General features: G+C 34.8%; 1 protein-coding gene across 3 annotated transcripts in view; it reads left to right on the forward strand.

The window, feature by feature from the left end:
* METTL4 (methyltransferase 4, N6-adenosine) overlaps positions 1–27,418 on the forward strand; it is a 37,446-nt gene extending 10,028 nt beyond the window's left edge. For 2 of the 3 annotated variants that reach the window (XM_041722177.1, XM_041722184.1), the window contains exons 4-9: positions 3,431–3,800; positions 5,948–6,017; positions 16,077–16,251; positions 19,281–19,384; positions 19,756–19,847; positions 25,841–27,418. In XM_041722177.1, the coding sequence (XP_041578111.1) occupies positions 3,431–3,800; positions 5,948–6,017; positions 16,077–16,251; positions 19,281–19,384; positions 19,756–19,847; positions 25,841–25,986 (957 nt within the window). In that variant the 3' untranslated portion in view covers positions 25,987–27,418. The remainder of the gene's footprint in view (positions 1–3,430; positions 3,801–5,947; positions 6,018–16,076; positions 16,252–19,280; positions 19,385–19,755; positions 19,848–25,840) is intronic. The other variant, XM_041722194.1, reaches the window with a different exon arrangement.
* Positions 27,419–27,674: the final 256 nt, after the last annotated feature.

The following is a 27,674-nucleotide window of genomic DNA, read 5'->3' on the forward strand; positions in this document are numbered from 1 at the left end:
GGAGACCTGGGATTGAGTCCCATGTCAAGCTCCCTGCATGGAGCCTGCTTCTCCCTCTGCGTGTGTCTCTGCCTCTCTTTCTCTGTGTTTCTCATGAATAAATAAATAAAATCTTAAAAAAAAAAGACCTGCTCAGAAAAAAAGATTCCTTTCAAAGTAGTACTTATTAATAATGCACCTGGTGACCCAAGAGCTCTAATGGAGATACACAATTAGATGTATGTTGTTTTCATGCCTACAAATACAAAATCCACTTGGTAGCTCATGGATCAAGGAGTAATTTCAACTCAATCTTTTTTTTTTTCCAACTCAATCTTATTGAAATACATTTCATAGGGCTATAGCTTCCACAGACAGTGATTCCTCTGATGGATCTGGGCACAAAGTCAATGGAAAATCTTCTGAAAAAGGGTCACTATTCTAGGTGCCATTAAGAATATTTGTGATTAAAAAAATAATAATATTTGTGATTCACGGGAGAGGTCAAAATATCAACATTACCAGGAACGTGGAAGAAGTTGATTCCAGCTCTAATGAGTGACTTTGAGGGGCTTTAGACTTCAGTGGAGGGAGTCACTGCAGATGTGGTGGGAATAGCACGAGAGCTAGAATTAGAAGTAGAGCCTAAAGATGTGACCAGATTGCTGCAATCTCATGATAAAGCTTTAACAAGATGAGAGGTTGTTTCTGATGGATGAACAAAGAAATGGTTCCTTCAGGTGGAACCTACTGCTGGTGAAGATGCTGTGAACATTGTTGAAATGGTAACAGAGGACTTAGAATATTCCATAAACTTGGTTGGTAAAGCAGCAACAGGGTTTGAGAAGATTGACTCCAGTTTGGAAAGAAGTTCTACTGTGAGTAAAATGCTATCAAATAGTGTTCACGCTACAGAGAAATCATTTATGAAAGGAAAAGTCAATTGATGTGGAAAACTTTGTTGTTGTCTTACTTTAAGAAATTGCCTTGGCTACCTCAACCTTCAGCAGCCACCACCTAATGAGTCAAGAGCTATCAACACAGAGACCAGACCCTCCTCTGGCAGTAAGAATATGACTTGCTGAAAGTCAGATTAATAGTCTGTATTTTTTAGCAATAAAATATTTTAAAATTAAGGTATATACATTGTTTTTAGAGATGTAATACTATTGAATCCTTAATGGAATAGTGTAAATATAACTTTTATATGCATTAGGAAACCAAAAAATTCATTCGGCTCACTTTATTGCAATAGTCACCTTATTGTGGCCTGGAACTAAATCACCAAAGTCTCCTCCCATATGGTACCAGGAATTTATATTTTTAACGACCTTCAGATAATTCCAATCAGGTGATTTAGAAGTAGTCCAAATACCGTATTTTGAGAAAGACTGCACCAAAGGGACAGAAATGTAATGATTATAGAAAAGAGTATATAATCTGATTTATAAAATGCAGATGAGTCATTTGCAGCCCTTGCCTTCAAATGGTTGACTTTATTGCAATAACTTGGCTTTATTCTGGTGGTCTGGAACTCAGTCCACAATTATTCTGTGGTATGTACTTTTTTCTCCAGAAGTTCAACTATTATTTATTTTTTTAGTAATTTTTGTGTCTCTTAACATACTCAGATTTTGGTTTACATTTTTGAATGTATGAATATGGTTATGATAAATACCATATTATCCTTTTCTACTTTTGTTCCTAATCACTTAAATGGGCTACAGGTAAATCTGTCCAACCTTTTCTACTATTTGTATCATCCGTGTTATTCTTGCATGCTTCTATTGAATGATTATTCTTCCGTAATGTGTTGTATCTTCTCTACATACCTGATAATTTTATTTTTGTAAGTCCTTTCAACTTTAGCTTTTTGGGTACTAGATATTTTCATATTCCTATACATATTCTTGAACTTTGTTCTTTGACAAAGTTACTTTGAAACTGGTTGATGCTTTTGTGACTTTCTTTTAAAGTTTTGTAGCTTGTTTTAAGGTTTTTTAGTTAGGACTAGAGCAATCTTTAGAGCTATTTTTTCCCCCACTCATGAGGCAATACCCTTTTAAGTAGTCCACTTGATGCCTTGTAAATTAGGAGATTTTCCATTCTGGCTGGTTGGGAGCCTTGTGGATTGTTCCTCTGATCATTTCACATCTTTTTCTTTCCTAGACCTTGGGTAGACTTGAGTGGACTCTTCTGCAGCTTTTAAGAATTGTGTTGCTCTGTCCTCTTTGATACCCTGCCTTGCAAACTCTAGCTGCTTTGACCTTTCCAGACTTGCAGCAGCATCTTCTCAACTCAGAAAGACTGTTGGACTCTGAATGGGTCTCCTTTGCTGTGCTGTAAGCGGGAGCAATTATTTGTTTCTCCTTTTTTGGGACCACTGTTGTTCACTTGATGGATGTTGACATCCATCCAAGGTCTGAAAACCTTTACAAAATAATTTTATACTTTTTAAAAATATAATTTCAGATGAAAAGTTAAATCTGATCTCTGCTACTACATCTTGCCTTGAAGTGGAACTTAAGTTTTAATTTTATAATTACTGTAGTTGTAGTTTTACAAAGCTTTGTTTATAGCTCACTTAATACTTTTTTTTTTTTTTACAATTTAAGCAATATATTATAAATTCAAAGGTAAGTTGATTTTAAAATTAGATCACTAGAAAAATTTAATATTAAATCTGACTTCAATTTAATTTGCATTATAGATTAGGAATTCTACTTATTTTTTTTAAATTAATTAATTTATTTATGATAGACATAGAGAGAGAGAGAGAGAGAGGCAGAGACACAGGAGGAGGGAGAAGCAGGCTCCATGCCAGGAGCCCGACGCGGGACTCGATGCTGGGACTCCAGGATCACACCCTGGGCCAAAGGCAGGCGCTAAACCGCTGAGCCACCCAGGGATCCCCGGAATTCTACTTTCTTCTGGAAACATGTCAAATTCATCTTTTTTTGTTTTGTTTTTGCAGACTCATAATACATTTTTAAGATTGTGTTTTTTATAGGTATTGTTTATTTAATTTAATTTTATTATTTTTTAATATTTTATTTATTCATGAGAGAGAGAGAGAGAGAGAGAGGCAGAGACAGAGGGAGAAGCAGGCTCCATGCAAGGGAGCCTGACGTGGGACTTGATCCTGGGTCTCCAGGATCAGGCCCTGGGCTCAAGGTGGCGCTAAACCGCTGAGCCACCCAGGCTGCCCCATTTATTTAATTTTAAATGAATTTATGAGTTTTGTTTTATTCCACATTTAAGAAACAGCAATTAAAAGGTATACTCATATATTCTTACCATTACATTTTATTATAAAATTAGTATAAGCTTTAAAATATTGATTTAAATCCATAAGTTCACGTATTCAAGGCATAGTAGGAATTTCTTTTTTTAGACAAAGTGTTTTATTGTAAATGACCTTTTAATGTATTTTAACAAATTTTTCTTACAGATCAGGGGACTGATTTTGGATGGCTCTTCAGAGTTAATCCAAGAAGGTTTCAAAAGTGGCTTTCTTCATCCACTTTCTGAAAAATGGGACAAGTGTAGTGAGCCTGTTACCTTACCACTTGATACCTGCAATTTGTCAGAATTATGTGCAATGGCGAAGCATTTGCCTTCTCTGAACGAAACGGAACTTCAGGCATTACAATTTATGGAAGAAGATATATCTGTTACAGAACAGGATTTATTTTCACGGGTTGTTGAAAACAACTCTAGCTTTACAAAAATGATTACTTTAATGGGGCAGAAATACCTGGTGCCACCCAAAAGCAGTTTTCTTTTGTCTGACATTTCTTGTATGCATCCACTTCTGAACTGTAAGTAATTATTATGTTATTAGAAAAATGTAATTTTTTTGTGGCCTCAATAGTCAAGATCTAGTCTGAATGCTGGATGTGGATCAACATTATGAGGCTAGCATAAACACTTAATTTTCTCTGTGTGACTTTTTCTTTTAAAATGCTGACTTTTGATTTAAAAACATTTAAAATTTTTTTTAAAAGAGTACTTAAGAGCAAAGGGTCAAAAAATAATTAGTCCCCATAGAAATATATAGTTGCTGCTCTGTACTTAGGAATTCAGGATACAATTGGGTTTGGCTAAACAATTTTTTGAAAAATATTTTATTTATTTATTCATTCATGAGAGACACACACAGAGAGAAGCAGAGACACAGGCAGAGGGAGAAGCAGGCTCCATGGGAGGGAACCCGAAGTGGGACTCTATCTTGTAACCTGGGATCACACCCTGGGCCAAAGACAGACGCTCAACCACTGGGCCACCCAGGTGTCCCTGGCCAAACAGTTTTATTTAACTTTTCCTTATGGCAAAGTAGATTCACTTCAGATACGAATATTAACACCCTTGCCTTTTAGGTTACATTTTAAGCTAGTGTTCAAGTTTATTGTCTAAAATTTCTTGAAATATTTTCCTATATAATGTTAACAAAATTTAAAGGTTGAAGTCCATCATCATACACACCTGGATATGAATTTAGATTCTAAAGCTAAATGTTAGTCTTTCATTTCACAAAACTGAAGTTCAGTTTCCTAGTTTATAAATGGTTATCATAATAATCTATTTCTGAAGGTCATTTTAAGGAATACATGGATTAATCTGCATCAATTGTTTATCTCAGTGATTTATATGTATTTAATAGGTATTTCTAAGAGATGCAGTAGGAAAGAACCGTATTGATCAATTTAATATGCTATTGCTATTTGTATATTTAATATAAAAATTTTAAGTTATTAAATGACATAGTTCATTAAGGAAAATCTGCTTTTAATTGCTGTCAATCCATGTTATACTTGAGTAATTATTCATGTCACGGTGTCATAAATTCTTCAGGGTAAGTGACAGGATAATAAAGGGAAAATTATGTTTGAATGTTTTCTGCTCTTTTTGATTTTTGTCACCATAATAGTTTAAAAACCATTACATTCTCATTGCAATTTGCACTGTTTTGATTACTTGTGAAATTGTACATTTACCAAAATATACCTATGTTTATAAAAGCAGAAGATACAGCTCTTCCTTACAGTAAGATTCCAGGCAATGAGTGTGAGTGGAATGATGGAACTAGCAAGTTTCCATTTGGTAAACATTATAGTGATTAGATCTCAAAACAGTAGTTGAAAAGATGAGACGCAGGATATTTGCACAGTTTTAAAGTATCTAACAAGATATTTATTTATTACAAAGTGAAAACTAGAGAAACCTGGTAGACAACACTTTAACCAAATGATTAAAGGTAGTATCACAATAACGAGACATTTTGACATGTGTTTTTGATTACTTTGGTGGTATTCTTGCCAAACATTAATAATATAAATTTAATTACAAGGAAATACCAAATCCAAATTAAGAGACTTTCTATTAAATAACTAGCCAGTAGCCTTCAAACTGTCGAGATCATACATGACAAGGAAAGACTGAGGAACTTTCCCAGTTTGGAAGAGGTTGAGGAGACATGGCAACCAGATGCAGTGTGGATCCTGGTTTGGATCCTGGGCCAGGAAAAAAGATGTGTAGACAACTGAGGAGGTTATATTTGTATCAGTTTTAACAAAATTATTTCAAAATGAACTTTAAAAAAAGCTAAAGAAATGAACCCCCTCCCTCACCAAAAATAACACCTCACTTAGGTTTAAAAAGACCATATTAATATGGCTATCAAGACGTAAAGGGCATTTACAAATAATTGGTATCCAGCTAAGTGAACTGTAGTTATTTTCAGGTGGTCTTTGCAAAAATAGCAATAGGTGAACTGATGTTAAAATCGTAGGGGTACTAAATTATAAAGGAAATCTTAATTTTTTTAGATTAAATTATTGTTTGAATAAATGTTGTAAGTCCTTTTGTTGCATTCCATTATATTCATGTCTGTTGTAAATCCACTTTAGTTTTTAAGTAATCACCTACAGAAGATATTTTCTGAAGTTGTTTGTTTGCTTGTTTTCAGGTAGAAAAACATATGATGTAATTGTGATAGATCCACCATGGCAGAACAAATCAGTTAAAAGAAGTAATAGGTAAGTGTAAATTAATTGTCTATTAGATATGCCCCCCCCCCTTTTTTTTAAAGTAGGCTTCATGTCCAGCATGGACTCCAACATGGGGCCTGAACTCAGGACCCTGAGATCAAGACCTGAGCTGAGATCTAAGTTGGATGCTTAACTGACTTAGCCACCCAGGCATCCCATGCTTTTTCTTTTTCTTTTTCTCTTTTTCTTTCTCTTTCTCTTTCTTTTCTTTTCTTTTCTTTCTTTTTTTTTTTTTTAAAGATTTTATTCATTTATTTGAGAAAGAGAGACAAAACAGCACAAGCAAGGGGAAGAGGCAGAGAGAGAGGGAGAAGCAGACTTCCTGCTAAGCTGGGAGCCTGATCATGACCTGAATCGAAGGCAGATGCTTAACTGATTAAGCCAACCAGGCACACCTCATGCTTTCTCAAAGCTGTTGTCCATTGTAGATTCTGGTTACATTTGCTAAAAATATTACTTTGAGATGTAGGTTGTCTGAACTACTAAAACATTTTCTCTTCAATTTTTAATTCCCCTAATTAGATAATTATCTTGCGCTGGAACTATGTATAGGTACAAGAATGTCAAAAGTAATAAACTTATTAATGACTGAGGTTACTGACTGAACCAGTTCAGGGATATTTCTGTAACACCAAAGAGCAACATTTTTGCCTTCTTTGATAACAGATTTTAAAGTTTAGAAATATTTGCCAAAATATGGGCATACTTTGTTTTGTTGTGCTTCACTTTATTGTGCTTTGCAGATATTGTCTTTTAAAATATAAAGTTTGTGGCAACCCTATATCAAGCACATCTGTTGGCACCATTTTTCTGACAACATTTGTTCACTTTGTGTCACATTTTGCAATGTTTCAGACTCTTTCATTACATTTGTTTTGGTGATCTGTGAACAGAGATGATAACTCCCTGAAAGCTCAGATGATGGTTAGCCATTTTTTGGTAATGAAGTATGCGTGTTGTTTTCTTAGACATAATGCTATTGCATACTTAGTTTACTGTTAACAGTATGGTGTAAACATAACTGTTATATGCACTGGGAAAACCAAGAATGATTTTGACTCACTTTATTAAAGTGATACTAGCTTTGTTGTGGTTATCTGGAACTGAATTTGGAATATTTCTGAGGTATGCTTGTATAGTTTCTTCAGTAGCTGCTGTGAATGAGTTTGTCTAACCCATCTTAAATTTGTTTTATGTCATTTTTTATGTCATCTCTTAGAGTAATCAGTTCAATTAATTACTGAGAGGACATTTCCTTTTAGTAGCTTTTTAAAACCTTTTAAATATTTCTCTCCCATTCTAGTGAATATCTTCAGTTATATTTCCTCTCAATGTTCAGTTTCTAGCCTGAACAGTTCTGTTACCCTGACTTCGACTTCATGCGAAATTTCTCTATCTCCACAATTATCTCCAGTTTTCTTATGCTTTTTTATGAGCTGTACAATGGGATTTTTTTTCTTGAAGTTGCAAGAATCACATAAAATATTCACGTATCTGTTCTCTATGTGCATATTTGTGTGTAGATATTTAAATACATAATTTTTAAGACTATAATTAACATTGATACCATACTGTTACTGATATAGCACTAGTATCTATTCCATATACCTTCTTCCGGTTTTACTAGTTATCCCAGAAATGTCCTTCATAGCAAAATAAAATCCTGGATCATGCCCTCCATTCAGTTGTCATGTCTCCTTAGTACCTTTTTTTTTTTTTTTAAAGATTTATTTTATTTATTTGAGGGAGGGAGGGAGAGAGAGAGAGCACAAGCAGGAAGGCAGAGGCAGAGGCAGAGGGAGAGGGAAAGAGACTCTCAAGCTGATTGCTTGCTGAGTGCAGAGCCCGATGTAGGGCTCTATCTCATGATCCTGAGATCATAACCTGAGGCTGAAACCAAGAGTTGGAGGCTTAACCTGTTCTGCCACCCATGTGTCCCTCTTTAGTATCCTTTAATTTGGAAGTTACTGAGTTTTTTCTGGTGTTTTGTGAAAGTGACATTTCTGAAAGCAGCAGTAGAAAACTAATACAGCATCTATTGATTGAGTCTTGCCCAAGTCATTATTATTAAAGCAATTGCCAAATGTTGACTTGTATATGTGTGGGTTTATTTTGGGTTCTTTTTTCTGTTCCATTGATGTATGTGTGTTTTGTTGTGCTAGTACCATACTGTTTTGATTAGTATAGCTTTTTAATCTATTTTGAAATCGGAGAGCATGATAACCTCCAGCTTTGTTTTTCTTAAAATCACTTTGTGTGTTTAGGGTATTTTGCAGTTCCATACACATTTTAGGATTCTTTGTTCTAGTTCTGTTAAAAATGCCTTTGGTACTTTGATGTGGATTGCATTAAGTCTGTAGATTTCTTTGTGTTGTGTAGACATTCTAACAATATTAATTCTTCCAGTCCATGAGCACAGTATATATTTCCATTTATTAGTGTTCAGTTTTTTTCATCTTAACACTTTCAGAGTACAGATTTTTCACCTCTTTGGTTAAATTTTTTCTAGGTATTTTCTTTTTGATGCTATTATAAACGGGATTGTTTTCTTGATTTTTCTGATAGCTTGTTATTAGTGTATAGAAATGCGACAGATTTCTATATGTTCATTTTGTATCCTGTAACTTTACTGAATTCTAGTATCTTTTTGGTGGAGCCGTATGGTTTTCTATGTATGATATTATGTCATCTGCAAGTAGTGACACTTTTACTACTTTTTCAATACCTTTGGTTTTTTTCTTGCCTAGTTGATGTGGTTGGGATTTCCAATACGTTGAATAAGTGGTGAGAATGGGTATCCTTGTCTTATTTCTGATCTTAGAGGAAAAGTTTTCAGCTTTTTACCATTGAGTATTATGTTAGCTGTGGGTTTATCATATCTGGCCTTTATTATACCTAGTATGTTCTTAGTACCCACTCCGTTAGGTTTTTTAAAATCATAAATGGATGTTATATATATTAAGTGCTTTTTTGCATCTATTTAGATGATCATATTTTTATCTTTAGTCTTGTTGATGTGGCATATTATGTTGGGTAAATTTCACTGGATCATGGTTTATGATCCTATCAAGTATTGTTGATTTTGGTTTGCTGATATTTGAAGAGAGTTTTTGCATCTATGTTTATTGGGGATATTGGCCTGTCTTTTTTTAGTGGTATCTTTGTCTGATTCTGGTATCAGTGTTCTGCTGGCCTTGTAAAATGAGTTTGAGAGCATTTCTTTCTCTTTAATTTTTTGGAATAAGTTGAGAAGGATAGTTACTGTTTTTTAAATGTTTGGTAGAATAATAAATGAAGCAATCTGATCCTGGACTTTTGTTTTCTGGGAGTTTTTAAATTACTGATTTAATTTCATTACTTGTAATGGGTCAGATTTTCTATTTCTTTGTGATTCAGTCTTGGAAGTTTGTGTGTTTCTAGGAATTATTCCATTTCTTCTAGGTTTTCTGTTTTGTTTTCATATAATTTTTTTTAGTAGTCTTGTGATACATAGTCTCTTATGAATTTCTGTGGCTTCAGTTGTAACTTCTCTTTCATTTTTGCTATTATTCATTTGAGCCCTTTTTTTTCTTGATGAGTCTGGCTGGGGTTTTTCAATTTTAAGTTTTAAAAGAATAAGGTTTTAGTTTTATTGATCTTTTTCTTTTTTTTATTTTCTTTTTTTTTTAATTTTTAAAAAATTTTTATTTATGATAGTCACACACAGAGAGAGAGAGAGAGAGAGAAGCAGAGACACAGGCAGAGGGAGAAGCAGGCTCCATGCACCAGGAGCCCGACGTGGGATTCGATCCTGGGTCTCCAGGATCACGCCCTGGGCCAAAGGCAGGCGCTAAACTGCTGCGCCACCCAGGGTTCCCTTTTTTTTAATTTTCTATTTCAATTATTTCCACTCTGATCTTTACTATTTCCTTCTTTCTAGTAACTTTGGACTGATCTTTTTCTAGTTTAGGTTAGATTGTTTGGGTTTTGTTTGTTTGTTTCTTTAGGTAGGTTTGTATTGTTATGAACTTCCCTCTTAGGACTGCCTGCTAACTTTGGCAGGCTGGCTGGAGCTGCAGTGGGCATGGCTTGGAGGTCCTGGGCATGTTATTCTGTGGCCATCTCTGTGGAATTGCTGGAGTGGAAGTGGGCATAGGCAGGATATATCCATAGGCACAGCATGTGCTGTGCTGTGGGCACAGGTCAGTTGCGTCCTGGAGGGTGCTGTTTTGGGGCTGCCTTGGCAGGATGGCTGGAGCTAGGCTGATGTGGTTGGAATTTGGGGCATACTGCATAGCACTTGGCCCACCTTTGAGGGCTGGAGCTGGAGTGGGCCACAGGTCTGGAGTGTGCCTATCAGATTGGTGAAGTACTTGAACCCTGCTGCTGTTTAGACTAGAAGGTAGATGCAGAATGTAAAAATGGCACTTGCTGGTGCCTCTTACCCCAGTGAAAATTCTGTTGGTTCTATACCTATTTGTAGGAGGCTCTAATGTTAGTAAATGTTTTTCCTTGATTTATAGTCTATTTGCCCTTTAAACTGCTATGTTTGAGGGCAGGTGAGTCTGCATTGGCTCCTCATCAATATCCTTCTCTACTGTAGGCCACTTAGTCAACAGTGGGGTTCTTGTATCCATATCTTTCCTACTTTTCCCTGTTGGCCCCTTTATCATTTGTTATATACAAGCTGTGCAGTCAGTTCTGTCTTCTTTTGGAAGAATTGCCCTATATAGGAATAGATTTATTATGTGGGAGGAGGTTAGTTCAGAGTCTTTCTGTGCCACTATCTTGGACCCTCTTAGCAAATTTTAATGCTTTCAATCTGTTCTGTATTTTAGTTAAAATTGTGAGTGATCCTTTTTCTCTTTTATTATTAGATTATATGTTCTTTGAGAGAAGGGTGCTGATATAGTTTTTTTTTTTTTTAAAGATTCATTTATTTATGTGAGCAAGGGAGCACAGATGGAGGGGAAGAGGGGGAGGGAGAAAGAATCCCAAGCAGACTCCACTCTGAGCATGGAGCCTCATTTGGGCCTTGATCTTACAACCCTGAGATCATGACCTGAGCAGATACCAAAAGTCCAGTGCTTAACCGACTGTGCCACCCATGCTTCCTAGGTTTTTGAAAACTAGATAAAATTAACCATTTTAGCCACTTTAATGTTGTGCAATTATTACCTTATCTAATTCTGGAATATTTCTGTCACCCCCAAAAGAATCCCTGTTCTTCCCAGTTCTCCTCTTTGCCCATACTCTGGCAACCATTAATCTCCTTTTTGTTTCTAAGAACCTACCTTTTGGGATGTTACATATAACTGGAATCTTATAACATGTGGCCTTTGTGTCTGGCTTACTTCATTTGATATTTGTTTTCATGGTTCATTCCTCCATGTTTTAGCATATATTAGTACTTTATTCCTTGTAATGATTGTATAATATTCTGTTGAATGGATATATGCCACATTTTATTTATCCGCTTATCAGTTGGTGTGTTTGCATGGTTTCCAGCTTTTGGCTAAAATGCTGCTATAAACATTTGTGTACAAGCTTTTCTTTTTTTTTCTTTTTTTAAGACTATTTATTTTAGAGAGAGACAGAGAGCATGCATGCATGAGCAGGAAAGGCAAAAGGAAAGGGAGAGAGCATCTCTCGCAGACAGCACACTGAGTACAGAGCCTGACATGGGCTTGAACTCACAACCCTGAGATCAGACCTGAAATGAAACCAAGAGTCCTACACTTAACCAACTGTGCTATCCAGGCACCTCTGTACAAGCTTTTCTGTGAACAGGTGTGTTAAAGAATTTGGCCTTGTCCAGAGTTTGACCTTTGCCTTCAGCTTCTGGGAGGGAATCTATACCTTATAGGATTATTTTTTAGTGTGCTTGGGTTAGTGGGGGTGGGGGGCTGGGGTTGAGAGACTGGCTATATAAATAATCTTAGGGTGGGGACTGCCACACCAGAAATGCCAACCATGTCATCAAACACCTGGGCAGTTAGTCACTCCATTTTTCTTATGTAATGGATGTCCAATTAAAACTCTATTCACTGAAGCTGGGGTGAGCTTACCTGGTTAGCAATACTCTGTGTATTATCACACATTTATCCAGGATGGTAATGTGTTCTGATTCCATGGGAAAGGACCATTGGAGGCTCTGTATTTATAAGCCCCGAGACTCTGCTCTGAGTTTCTTCCTTTGGTTGACATTAGTCTAATCTGTAATAAAGTGTAATAACCTTTATGTGATAAATTGTAATAAGTCGTCTCTTATAATAAACTGTAACCATGATTATAATACCTTTCAGTACAGTTCTGTGAGTCTTTCTGACAAATTATTGAACCTCAGAGTGGTTTTGGAAACTGCCCAAACTTCTAGTTGGTTGTAGAAGAGAGGGCAGGTAGTGTTAAAAGCCTCTTCCTTCAGACTTTGTAATTGCCTAATTCCAGACAATAATATGTTTTCATTTATTTTGGGTGTATACCCAAGAGTAGAGTTGCTGTACCACGTGGTAACTCTGCCTTTAACTCTTGAGGAACTACTAAAGTGTTTCTCACAGTGGATGTGTCATTTTACATTTACATTCCCACTGGAAATGTATGAGGGTTCCAGTTTCTCCACATTTTCAGTGATACTTATTTTCTGTTTTGTGTTCATTTGTTTTAATTATAGCCATCCTGATGAATATGAAGTGATACCTTGTGTTTTTTGATATGCATTTCTCTAATGACTAATGATATTAAGCATCTTTTCATGTCCTTTTTGGTCATCTGTATATATTCTTTGGTGAATTGACTGTTCAGATCCTTTGCACATTTTAAAATTATTTATCTTTTTGTTGATTTCTGAGAGTTTTTCATATACTCTGGATACTAGGCCCCTTACCTTAGGTGGTTGGCAAGTATTTTCTTTCTCTTGTTGTTTTTTCACTTTCTTGCTAGTGTTCTCAAAGCACAACATTTCATATTTTCTTGAAGTCAGCTTAACCTATTTTTCTTTTTGTTTCTCTGCATTTGGTATTGTATTTAAGAAACTATTGCCTTGGGATCCCTGGGTGGCGCAGCGGTTTAGCGCCTGCCTTTGGCCCAGTGCGCGATCCTGGAGACCCGGGATCGAATCCCACGTCGGGCTCCCGGTGCATGGAGCCTGCTTCTCCCTCTGCCTGTGTCTCTGCCTCTCTCTCTCTCTCTCTCTGTGTGACTATCATAAATAAATAAATAAAAAATTTAAAAAAAAAAAACTATTGCCTTAATCAAGGGCGGCACAGTGATGTACACCTATGTTTTCTAAGAGTTTCAGCTCTCACGTTTATATTTTTGATTCATTTTGAATTTAATTTTATATATGATGTGAGGTACAATCACAGTTTTATCCTTTTGCATTTGGATATCCAGTTGTCCCGGCATCATTTGTTGAAAAGAGTGTTCACAGTATTGCTAGAGCTAAGTGTTAAATTCAAAAGAATGAAGTCCAATTTTGTAATATTCTTTGGTAATGTGTTCCAGTTTTCTCTAAGAATTATTTTTTAAAATACTAGTTTATATTTCATTTGCTTTTTATTTTAATGAAAAGTAATAGTTTTTTATATGTTATTCTTGAATACTCTTTAGAAGCTTTAAAAAAGTAAACAAATGCTTAATCATAATAAGCAACATCTTTGGGGGCAGCTTTTGTAATTTTGAAAAACAGACTCATTCCTTTTATAATATTTTATGATAATTTTATGTAGCATATTTTGAAATTTTTTGTTTTTAGCTTTCAAAAAATTTTTTTTGAAATTGTTCTTCTTTAGCTTGTTATGTATATCTTTGTAATTTTTTAAAAAAGATTTTATTTATTTATTCATGAGAGACACAGAGAGAGAGGCAGAGACACAGGCAGAGGGAGAAGCAGGCTCCCTGCAGGAAGCCCGATATGACACTCGATCCCACTTGATACCCACGCCCTGGGCTGAAGGCAGGCGCCCAACTGCTTAGCCACCCAGGTGCCCCTTTATGATCTTTTGTAATGATTTATTATATTGTTTCTTTCCCTCAAATTTTGATTTTAAAAATTCCAAACTTTGAGAAAAGTTGAAAGAATTACCTGAATGGGGCACATGGGTGGCTCAGCTGATTGTCTCTCTTGAGCTCAGGTCATGATCTCAGGGTCCTGGGATGGAGCCAGGTCTGGGGTTCCCTGCCTGGTGGGAAGTCTGTTTCTCCCTTTGTACCTCCCCTGGCTCATGCTTTCTCTTGCTCACGCACTCTCTCAAACAAATAATCTTAAAAAAGTAGTATATGCATATTGAATCCCCTTTCGTCTAGATTCGCCAGGTTTTGATATTCTGGTACATCTGTGTACAGTTTCTTTTTCTCCATCTCTCCTCTTTTAATCTGATATTGTAGACATCGTGCTTTCACCTATAAATTTTTTTGCACATATCTTCTAAAAACAAAGACACTTTTCTACATTACTATGATACCATTATCACTCCCAATAATGTTAATATTATCATTAATAGTATTATAAAATATACATTATATATTCATTTTTTAACCTCTTCTCAGTGTTTCCTTGTGGCTGCATTTTTCTTTTTGTTTTTCAGATTTAAACTCCAGTCAGGGATCATACATTACATTTGGTCTTTATTTTTCTTTTTTTCCTTTAATTCAAAATAGTCTCCTGGCCATTTTTTACTTTTCAGGGTATTGACTCTTTTTTAAGATTTCGTGCCCCTTGTGGATTTCCTAGCATTTGGAGTTGTCTGATTATTTCTGCATGATTAGATTCAGGTTAAACATTTTCAGTAAGAATACTGCCTTGGTGATGAAGATGTATATTTTAGAATTTGCTCAGTGATTTCTAGGAGATTAAAACGAAAAATGGAATATTTCATTCCTCTCCCCCACCCCACATGAACCCAATTAAATAAAATGAAGGCAATCAAAAAATCTACAGTTGTTGGGAACATCAAACTTTAAATTTTTGACCTGATGTTTTTTCATACTGTGGCAAACGTAGTTTTTTAAAATTATCAATTTGATTATAAGAAATGCTGTTCTCCTGGAAGAGCACTGGTCTGGATGGTAGGAAACTTGAGTGCATGAGATGTGGATTGTTTTACTCATTTGCTTATTTAAAAAATACTTAATCACTTCCTCACATTATACAGTTGCTATGTGTGAAAAGTGGATTCCAGTGTTTATTGTATTTGGCTGGTAAGGTATTACTTTTTTCCAGAGTAGGTATAGTAGTAGAAATCTCATTATAATCTACTGAGGAATAAGATAAAGGAGAGAAAGTAGAAAGACTAAAAGCATACCAGTCCTTAGTTTAGTTGTAGACCTAAAAAGACTGAATCAAGGGAATTTCTTTTCTCTTCTCTCTTCTCCTCCCCACCTTCTCTGCTTCTCTCCTCTGTCTTCCTTTAAGACCTAGGTTGACAGTAAGGAACTGCTAGAGAGGTTGAAACACAGAAGGAGAGGAATAACTAGCATTATGAGATATACTGGAAGTGTTAGAGAAAGGACCACATTAGACTGGATTTTATAGAAGAAGTGGTTCTAGCAAGAGAAGTTAAACTTTATACTATTAATGACTGTGAGGTGCAAGAGTATAGAATTTTTTGAAATGAAAGTGTGAGGGTTTCAGGAAGTCTGGTGGAATTGATTGGGAATACGCAGGATGATTGAAGGTTGAAAACATAGTGAATATTGAGATAGCAGTTTCAAGACTCACTGTAATGGGGTCCCTGTGTAATGTATAGACCATAGAAACCAAACAATGGTATTTGCTTAATTTTGAATGGGAGAAAATCCTATTAGTGAAATTTTTGAAATGTAATATATTTAGAAATGATAAATAAAGCCTGACGATTTTACAGTATTAAAAATGAAAAAAGGGTTATTTCTGACTTGCATGTAATAATGTGTCCTCTGGGTGTCACTGTGGCTTCATATTTAGTTATACAAATATATAGCTATAGGAGCTTTGTTTTTGTGGAGTCAGTATTATATGGGTCTTCTCTCTGCTTATTTTTCCTTTTCTTGCAGTGAATTTTGCTTCTATCTTTTTCTGTTTATTTTTAGGTACAGTTATTTATCACCACTGCAAATAAAGCAGATACCTATTCCTAAACTGGCTGCTCCAAACTGTCTTGTTATTACTTGGGTGACCAATAGACAAAAGCACCTACGTTTTGTAAAGGAAGAACTTTATCCTTCTTGGTCTGTTGATATAGTTGCTGAGTGGCATTGGGTAAAAGTAAGTTAAAAGCTTAACTTGTTAATGTAGTGTGACATATAAGTCACATAAACATCTAATTTTTAACACTTAACATGTCACTGTTCTACTCCTTCAAAACAGTGTAATTGAAACTTTTACTTTGATATTGAATACTTTTTTTCCTTTTGACAGTAAATACTTACATCTTCTTATTCTGGAAGGCTTTTTACTTTCGTTCTGTGTCTTTTTGTAGGTGAGGACCAAACTGCCGGCCTAGGGAAGTCATTCAGGGATTTATCAGGATGACATTTTAAAAAGCTCTGATGTCTATAGTTTAAAAAAACGACAAACAGAAACTTTGGAGAATCTATCACTAAACATAGAAATAATGTTACCCTTTACCTTTTAGCTCTTTACTTTTATTTTTTAAAAGATTTTACTTATTTATTTGAAAGAGATAGAACACAAGCAGGGGGAAGGGCAGAGGGAGAAAGAGAGACAGACTCCCTGCTGAACAGGGAGCCAGGTGCTGGGCTCAATCCCAGGACCCTGAGATCATGACCTGAGCCAAAGGCAGATGCTTGATTGACTGACTACCCAGGTGCCCCTCTTACTCTTTATACATCCACAATTTCAGTCACCCTTTATGACTTCTTTCCTGTTTTTCCTTTTCCTTTTTCTTTTTTCTTATGTTGCTGGGGATGGGAGGAAGAATAGCTAAGTAACCCAGGATGGAAGAGGTGGAAAGAACCAAGAACCTTACATGTTTTAAATTTTAACTTAACCTCAGCACCTTGTGTGCTGCTGTGCCTATTTTTTAAAGAAATAATTCCAACTCTTGGATTAGTTGATCTTTAATCTCTCTCTGTTTACTAGAAGAGTAAAAAATACAGAAAAATAAGGCATCAGTTCAGAGTCCATTGGACATCCTTTTATTTATTTATTTATTTATTTATTATTTATTTATTTATTTAAAAGATTTTATATATTTGTGAGAGATACAGAGAGAGAGGCAGAGACATAGGCAGAGGGAGAAGCAGGCTCCTCGAGGGGAGCCTGATATGGGACTCAATCCCAGGACTCCAGGACCACACCCTGAGTTGAAGGCAGACACTCAATCGCTGAGCCACCCTGGTATCCCTGGACATCCTTTTAAAAATACATTGTCTACTTAGATGAATTTTGCAAAAGCTTTCCTACATATTTAAAAGATAAGCCAACTTGTTATCAGTTGAATGTTTAATATTTATATAGCTGAAATATTCATTTTAGACAGGAGAGTTCTCTTTTTATGTGCTTTGTATGAATTTTGTAGTCTCTTGGTATATCCTCTGAAATCTGTGTATGTTGTTTATTTGCACCTATTTTAATGAACTTAGCAAACATTAACAGTTGTATCTTTGCTTTCATAATGTATTTTCGGCTTAGCTTTGGTTTATTTGGTATGTAGGACATTGACAGGAATATAAATCCCGTTTTTCCTGTATATGAGGACAGTTCTTTTATTGTCAAAGATGAGGGCCAAAGTCAGGAAAAGGGTACCTTCTGAAATTAAATCCAGTAAAATGTTAATACGTAAAATCTAAGACTATTCTATTCATTTGTAGTAGTATTATCTAAGAGATAATATAAGCCCAGAGTTTAAAACAAAAAGACAGTATGTTATTTGAAACATTGTTAGGTAACTATATGTACTATTATAACAGAAGGAGTAATTTGCATTGAATATGAAGTATATACAAAGAATAAAAAATTGCCTATATTTTTACAGCACTATGTAGAAAAGATACTATTTCTCCTGGGCACTAGAGATGATAAAGGACTTTACTGATTTGACTTCTTAGTTATCTTGATACTAAGTAAAAGGTTCCTTAGATAATAGATATGAATATTCTGATGGTGAATATGTATTTCAGTGGTTAGTTAATAAATTGATATTATATTGTGTTTCAGTTTGATTAGCTTTAAGTGAGTCTTTGAGAGTATGATCACTCCAGGGTAGAATGACAAAATTAAATTTCTGGATTTATAATGCCAAGGGATTAGACTAAGTATTGTCCATCTTATCAGTCCCTGAACTTTTTTTTTTTTTTTTTACTAATTCTAGCTTTGACAGTATATAATGACATTATTTTCTATAAAGTGCAATAAGATATATTTTGTTATAATATACTTAGTCACATTGCCAGTAATTGGTAAATATTATTTGAATGAATTAATGAATTAATGATGACATAGTTTCCAGGAATAAATTTTAATGAAAAGTAGATTTTTATGTGGAAGATGATAAAGTGATATTTAAAATATTTTAGTCCATTATAGCTGTTCTGTCCAAGCAATGGTCACTAGCCATATGTGTCTCTTCAGCACTTGAAATGTGGCTAGTCAAAATTGAATTGATGTTAAGTATAAAATGTACATTGGGTTTCAAACACTTGGTATGAAAGAGAAAATATAACATACCTCAATAACTTATTGAATTGATTACATATTGAAATAGTATTTTGGATATGTGAGACTAAGCTAAATATATAATTAAAATTATTTCTACCACATTCTTGTTACTTTTCTTAGTGTTTAATGTTGTTAGTAGAAAATTTAAATTTTTTACTTTACATTTAAATTAGGAGAAAATTCATTTATTTATTTATTTATTTTTTAATTTTTTATTTTATTATTTATTTATGATAGTCATAGAGAGAGAAAGAGAGAGAGGCAGAGACATAGGCAGAGGGAGAAGCAGGCTCCATGCACCGGGAGCCTGACGTGGGATTCGATCCCGGGTCTCCAGGATCGCGCCCTGGGCCAAAGGCAGGCGCCAAACCGCTGCACCACCCAGGGATCCCTACATTTAAATTAGGAGAAAATTTAAATTACATATGCAGTTTGCATTTGTGGCTTACATTATATTTTTATTGGATAGCACTAGCCTAGAGGTTTAATAATTTCTTTTTCTTTGGAAGGAAATGTATAGCGATAGGAAAAAAAAACCCAACAAACTCTTTCCTGGATATTTACAGATGTATGGTTTTATTTTGTTTTGTTTTGTTTTGTCTCCTTCCTATCAGATCACCAATTCAGGAGAGTTTGTGTTCCCACTAGATTCTCCACACAAAAAGCCTTATGAAGGTCTTATATTGGGGAGAGTTCAAGAAAAAACTGTACCATTAAGGTAGGAAAGGTGATTTTTCAAAATTGTACAAATATATACATTTTATAAAGTTAATAGTATGATCACTGATTTTCCTTAATTTTTACATTTTTGAAAATCTAAAAGTGACCCAGACCAGAAAAATGTGAATGGTATGGCACATGAAATTTTGTATTATCTTTTGTTTTATTCAGTTTGTAACTGTTATTATTGAAGAAAAGGAAGTTATCTGTAATGTCTCTACTTAAATTGATATTTCCATTATTGTTTCTAAAATTTATTTTAAAATTCAGGTTCTATTTGAAAGGTGAAAAAAATCGAGGTAACTGTGGCTTATAGAATGAAAAATTGTCCTTTTAATATAATTTACTTTGTTGTTTTGTTTTAATTAGGAATGCAGGTATAAAAGTGCTTCCCATTCCAGATCACAAGTTAATTGTCAGTGTACCCTGTACTCTTCACTCACATAAGCCACCGCTTGCTGGTATGTTTTTTTTATGAAATAGAATTATTATGACTTCTGTCAAATTAAAAAAAGGATTGAGTTTAGTATTGGAGTCATGTAGAGATTTGGAAATTAAATTGGATGTTTTATTTTTGCTAATATTCTAAAATTTTACAGCAGAATTTATGAACAATGTTTTTTATTTTGCTACAAAAGCTTTATTTTCATTTGGCCCATGACTTGAGAGAGGGCTCTATGATGGTTAAAGAGCTGTTGAGTAGCTGCAGGGAGAGAGGCAGAAGCTCTGACATCAGGGGGATGTAGAGGTGCCCTTCAAAGGCTGGTCTTTGGAGGCTCCTATAATTGTGCTTGAGGGTGAGCCTTTTGAAGAAATTCTTGACTCTCCCAGCCCAGCCAGAGGCCAGCCACCAGCCAACCTGTGGAAGTTAGTCAGGTGGTCACCCAACTTCTTGATGAGTTTTACTTTTCCATCTGGAAGTGGCTCTCCTGGAAGTCACACAGATGGGGATTTGTGTGGGCAGAACCTAGAGCATGCATATCCAGAAGGGCCTGGTTCAGGTTCTTCTTCAGAGCCATGAAGCTTCCACAGCATCCACAGCTTTGCTTCACTCATCTGGGAGGACTTCTTCATGTTTTAGAAAAGGGCATGGCTGCTACACTGGTTTGTATCTTCCAAGAGATGCCTGACCAACTTGAGGAAGAAGTTCCCAGGCATTCCAGAGTCACATCATCAACAGTCCAAATAGAAGCCTTGAGGGAGATGGGTGTAGGAGGCCTGCAAATACAGGTTGACCAGACAGTTAACAGTGGCCTTCAGCTTTGTAGAATAATTCTACATGATGAATCTGGGAGCTCATTTTTGGTCAGCAATAAGGAGCTAACCACAAAAAATGGGGTTGGCTGGTCCTGGAGATTGTTCTTGGAAAGGAGATGGAAGGTGGTTGGAGGGTGGTCAGAGACTAGAAGAAGGGGAGTTCCTGGATTTGTTCCATTCCAGAAACTGTTGAACAAGGTTATTGAACTGTTGAAGCAAGAGATTTGTGGGCTTGCTGGATGCACTGTGTAGATGTTTTATTTCACCTGCTTTTCCTCCCCTTATTATTGGTAGTTACTCCTTCACTATCCTTGATAGACTGAAGACTGATGGAGCATCTGAGGGATTTAGTTCTACGGGTTTTATTTTACTATGAGGGCTCTATCACTTGCTTATTCTGAAACCAGGAGCTCAGAATAGCAGTCCAAGAAGGGTGGTTAGAATCTCCTTGATACTTGGTAGAGATTCAGTTTTATGTTGAGGTAGTGTTTTTCTGAATCACTGAAAAGGTGATTACTGAAGCCTTACAATTCTCGATAGTCTTAATGCTTTAGTATAATGTTCATCATTTAGTGAAACTAAGCAGCAAGGAATAATGGAAAATTTTGGCTTTGGAGATTGACTCTGACTTTGAATCCTGGCTCTGGTACTTAATGAGTTACTGTAACCATTTTCTACCTTAAAGACCTTATTTAAAGAGAGACTAATGGGGAATTCCTGGGTGGGTCAGCAGTTGAGCATCTGCCTTTGGCTCAGGGTGTGATCCCAGGGTCCCAGGATCAAGTCCCACATCAGGCTTCCTGCATGGAGCCTGCTTCTCCCTCTTCCTGTGTCTCTGCCCCTCTCTCTCTGTGTCTCTCATGAATAAATAAAATCTTTAAAAAGAGAGAGAGAGAGACTAATGGTATTTAATCTTTTAGAGTTGTGAGGATTGCTTATATTTTAAATCCTACAGGATAAAATAGAAGCTCAGTAAATGCTAAATTTTTCAAGTGAGAATTCAAAAAAATTGGAATGTGGGGACGCCTGGGTGGCTCAGTTGGTTAAGCATCTCTTGATTTCAGCTCAGGTCAAGATTGTCAGGGTCCTGGGATAGAGCCCCGGCGAAGGATTCCACACTCAGCTCAGAGTCTGTTTGAGATTCTTTCTCCCTCATTTTCTATGCCCTACTCCTCTAAAAAAATATAGAAATGTAGTCCTTGAGACATACTCAATTTGATATTCATTGTTTCCTATTCAAAACAATTTTTAAGGAATATCTATTTTATGAATTTGGTGATCCCTACTTAAAACACCACAAACTTTTAAGCTGCCATTGAGGAAAACTACAGGGTCCCTAGCCTATCATTATTTTGTAGCATATGGGATAGTTCATGACATAGGAAAGTAAATACAAAATCCCAAGGTAATTTTTATTGATTGTGCTTAGGATTTCTGTTATCCTAAATTTTATGCAGAAGAGTCTTCGTAGTGTTAACTTCATTTGAGAAATATTCAGATGTTTACCTGATGATCCATTCTTTAACTTAGAGACATGCTGAATGAATAATCATCTTTAAGTTTGTACTGTCACAGACTCTTCATTGCATGAAATATGTGACTTAAATGAAAAGTGAGATTGTACTGTTCTTTGAAAAAAAAATTCTGTTTGGTACCAGTTATATTCAGTGGAGGAAATTTAATTTGTATTCTTCTCATTTGAATTTTCATTATCATTCAGTGAGTATCAAAGCATAATTTAGTGTTCGTCTTAGGGCTTATATTTTTACTTTTAAAATCTAAAAGCTAAGACCCAGCCTTTCATTCCCAAATTATAAACTGTTTATCGATTCCTTTCACATAGAATAAAATTATATTTAAATGTTAATCTTAAGAAACAAGGTTTTATAATAGTAAATAAAAATTAGTCTTTTATTAACCCTCTTAAAAACTAGTCTTAACAGCCTATACCCATGAAGTGCAGTTCCACCATATTCCCTGTAGAGGACAGCAAAAACACTTTTTTTGGATTGAGAACATTTTAAAACGAAAAGTTAGATTCTTGGGGGGGAAAAATCCACACAACTTGATATGTAACCCTTATGTTTTGGTTAGGTAGTATTTTTGAATTTATGTTACTATGTAGCAAGTGTATGTATTTTTAGATATAGAACCATACAAATTAAAGCCACCAAAAAATAATTTCTGCACTGTATTTTACTCTGAAATCATAACTCTAGGATTTGGGATAGTATGTGTACTATATATAATGCTTAGAACTTGTACATGTAAATGTTCTTAAACATTTTATTCAAATTCATAAAATGAAATATTCTCTTTTGCCTCTAGAAGCACCAAGATTTTTTTTAAATTTTAACTTATTGATACATTTACTCTGTTTTTAAGTTTTGATGTTTCCTGGTACAGATTAAAAGATAAGCCTCAATAGCTATGGCTTATAATCTTAAATGTATGTTAAATGTAAAGATTTAATAAGATAGGCAATTATGAAATAAAAGTATTTGGATCAAAATTGTTTTTTTATATTTTACTTTACAGGAATTTCCATTCCTTTTACTGCTATACTCATTAACAGTTTTATCTGAAGAATAAAACACAGTTGGAAATTCTGTACACTGGTGTTTGAACCCCTTCTTCCGTAGCCCTACCCTTTGTTCCCATAGCAAAAGGGGAATGACTGGCTATGCATGTGTTATTTCCTCTTCTTTCATTAGAAGTATATTTTGCTAATGTCAGATGTTATATAATTAATCAAGTATATGTGTCATATTCATACTTTAATTTATACATTTGAATTTACTTTTATTTTTTTTTAAAGATTTTATTATTATTATTATTATTTTTATGATAGTCACACAGAGAGAGAGAGAGAGAGAGAGAGAGGCAGAGACACAGGCAGAGGGAGAAGCAGGCTCCATGCACCGGGAGCCTGACGTGGGATTCGATCCCAGGTCTCCAGGATGGCGCCCTGGGCCAAAGGCAGGCACCAAACCGCTGCGCCACCCAGGGATCCCCTGAATTTACTTTTAAAATGAGGTATAATTGACATACACAATTTTATTAGTTTCAGGGGTATAATATAATGATTTGATGTATATATATATTGAGAAATGATCACCAATCACAGTAAGTCTAGTTAACATCCATTACCATACATAGTTATCAAATTTTTTCCTTGTAATTAGAACTTTTAAGATCTTGAGTTTACTTTTAAGTTGATATTTAAAATTAGTAAGAATAAATCATTTCCATGAATTTGCTTTTCTTTCTTTTGCTTTGTTGTGAACTGTGGTTAACATTTTAAAAATATTACTCCTTGATTTTCTGTTTTTCTCAACCAGAAAGAAAAAAAATGCAGAAATATGTTACATTGAGAAAGTAGGAGATAGTAAATGGCTTTAGGTTTTATGTACTATATTTGTCAACTCCCAAGTGCCTGGCCATCTTTTTCTACTAGATTGTGTACTCTTAGAAAACATGGGTATCTGTTTCCTTTGTTAAATTCCATAGCACTGATTATATTGTGTGCTCAGAATAGTAAACATTTTTGACTGGCTAACTCCCTTTTAGATTCCAGATTAAGGTTCCAGAATAGAGTTGCTAATTTATTTGTACCAAAACTCTGTGAACAAACCAGCAAAACAAACAAAACCTTGCTTCAGTATAACCTTAGACCACATTCAAAGTGAATTGAGGTTGGTAAGGCATTGAATTCATGGAGAAAAAATGGAAAAGTAATATAGGTTTATTATCCTCTAGGACTCTGGGGAAATCTTTCTCTTTCAGGTTTAGTAACATTTAATTATACACTTATAAAAGGACTAGAAATCTTATGTTAGCGTCTCCTAAAAGCTATTAAAGCCCAAATCTGGCTTCAATTGGGTTATAGACAATGAATGCTTTAAATTCTTTGATTTTTGTTAAACAGGACCAATATTTTATTTACAGAAATAAATAATTATTTTATTGTGAAAGTGATTAGAAAACATTATGAACATAAAGTTTTTTTATGTATTTTCTTTTAAACTTTACCTATATCATGTGCTCCTAAAGAATACCTATCATTCCTAGAGGGAATCTGATAAATTTCTGCCAAGCTCCATCTTATAATTAAGAACTGTATTTAAAAAATGCTCTTCTAGGACTTTTCATCTGTGAATTTTTATTTTCATACCTGTTTTGTAATGTGGTTAATAGAGCTAACCAGCAGTGATTAAGCTGAAATTGATTTATATATTTGTAATCCAAATGAACATGTGCTTTAAAAAAACGATTCCATGCTATTTTCTTTCTGTTACCGTGTATCAATCATAGCATTTAGTCAACATTTGTATGCAGTACCTTTTTACCAATAAAATATAGTTTTTGGTAGTTATTATTACTTAAGGAATAATTACTTGTGGAAATAATATGGTAAAATTTTAGGTAAAAATGATCTACAATTTGGAAATGATGGGATGTGCTACCAAGTTATAGCTATGAAGATATTGTATTTGTTATATGTGTTCCATATTTTTATCGGTATCCAGTTCTTCATTTACTTTCTTTTGCTAATGAATATGCTTGCAGAGACATCTGTTTTTTATGTGGATTACTTTTCTGTTGTTCCTGTATATTTTTCTTGCACAGATTAAGATTTATTAAAAAATTCAGTTTCAGTGCTCAGGAGATGTGTCAGCAATATTGGAAAACTGGAAAGTCATCTGTGAGGTTGTTAAAATCCTATTTCTCATCTACAACTGAAAACTGATAAATCAGGACTCCCCAAAGTTCTGATGGTATTGTTTCCAATCTCAGGATTGCTTATTTCAAATGATTTCTAACTATAAATAGAATAGCCTGTGATGAAATCCTTGGAACTAATTAGCTGTCTTTTGTTTGTTTTATTTTATTTATTTTTTTAAATTTTTATTTATTTATGATAGTCACACACACACAGAGAGAGAGGCAGAGAGACAGAGACATAGGCAGAGGGAGAAGCAGGCTCCATGCACCGGGAGCCCGACGTGGGATTCGATCCCGGGTCTCCAGGATCACGCCCTGGGCCAAAGGCAGGCGCCAAACCGCTCTGCCACCCAGGGATCCCCTGTTTGTTTGTTTTAAAGGAAACAATCCTACTTTTCTGCTTTTAACTGCTAAAAGGAAATTGATTCCTTTCTTAATAATAATTTTTGTGTTTTTTCTCTTTTTTGAACAGAGGTTCTAAAAGACTATGTCAAGCCAGATGGGGAGTGTTTGGAATTGTTTGCTCGAAATTTACAGCCAGGTTGGACTAGTTGGGGCAATGAAGTTCTCAAATTTCAACACTTGGATTATTTTGTTGCTCTGGAGTCTAAAAGCTGACTTTGATCATAAAGTTGTGATTTTCTTCAGTTTTTCCTCACCTCTTTTTCCTTCATTCGAACTGATATTTCCTTTTCTTACCAACCAGTATGCTTAGAAATGTAAACAGAACTTGATTTTTCTGCAAAGGACCAGAAGTGACAAGTCTTTATGTAGTTTTGGGATGAATTTACTTCAGTTGCACTAGTAGTCCCCATTATTCCAGATTCACTGCAAATAAAGAGGTAAGCAGTTAGAAAAATTATAAGACTTTCTTATTGAAAAGTTTGGAAAGAATACACTATGGACCAGATATAATTCTGCTTATGGATGTGTTTTGTTTGGCACATATGGTGGTATAAAAAAAAATTGAACCATCATTTGAAAAAGCAGGACATTTCACATAAAGTGTAGATTTCTGCCTTTCTTTAAACATCAGAAGCTCTGGCTGCAGTGTAGTCTCTATTCTTTCTGGCATCAGTAAGTAGGACCCAGTGGTAGCAGCAAAATTGGGAAGGGACATGGGCTTTACAGTTTACCACAGTAACACTTGCTCTGTGCCACTCACTTATATTATCTAGTTGGCCCTGTGTAACCAAAACTTATGACCTCTGGTATACTGTTCCATTCTGGAAAAAATATGGAGAGACCTGCCAAGTACCTCATCATTGTACTGAGCTTATGAAACAGTTTTGGAGGGTTTGACATTGCATTGAGGGTCACTATTCAAGTACTTCTTGGTTTTGTTTGGTTTTCTAGAAGATTTAAAAAAATATATTTCTTATAAAAATGTCAGAAGATAAACACTGCTTATGATTTAAAAGATATTTATATTATTTAGTTTTCCACAAATATTTCTTTAATAAGTAAAATATTTTACTGAAATGATCCTTGTTTGTAACTTTTTTAAAAAATTGAGGTATAATTTTACATAAAACTATCTGATTTTTACTCTAGGGTTCAGTGAGTTTAGAAAACAGATATACAGTTATCTGCTTATCACCGTAGTCATGATGTAGAACATTTTCTTCACCTCCAAAACTCATGTGTCCAATTATAGTCAGTCCCTCCCTTCCACCCCTGGCCTTTGGTGAACAATGATTTGTTTTCTATCATTAGTTTTTTAGAATTTCATATAAACAGGATCATAGAATATGTAACCTGTTGTGTCTGGCTTCTTTCACTTAGCATTTTGACAAAAATATTTATATAATTTACAGCTTTTCTATGGATATTTATCTGCTAAGTAAAATGTTAGGTTGGAATGATTATCTGACAGGGTTGCCAATTTGTTTACTGATTTTGCCAAAGAAAAATGTTATTTTTGAAGTTTGTTCATTCTTTGAGTATGTGAACATAGTATTATAGGCCTAATTTTGTATTTACAGAGATATTCTAACTTGTTATTGAAATAAATAAAGTATTAAACATGAAGCAAACTTCTCACGGTCTCATTTGAAACTATTTACAACCTCTTGTAGTATTTGTAGATTTTATATAATTTGTGGAAACATTTTATTCTCACCAAGTTTTTGAACTCTTATTTTTGCATCACAAATACTGATACTTGAGAGAAAAAGAATTTTTATTTACAGAATGTGGTATTCAAGACAGAGGTTTTATTTCGTTTTGTTTTTAAGACACAGAAATCATAGTCTTAGCTCTCTGCTCCTGAGTTGTACAACCTGTGGGCCTTGTTTGTAATGCCT

This window comes from Vulpes lagopus, chromosome 1 (assembly GCF_018345385.1).
Source record: "Vulpes lagopus strain Blue_001 chromosome 1, ASM1834538v1, whole genome shotgun sequence".
NCBI classification, from domain to species: Eukaryota; Metazoa; Chordata; class Mammalia; order Carnivora; family Canidae; genus Vulpes; species Vulpes lagopus.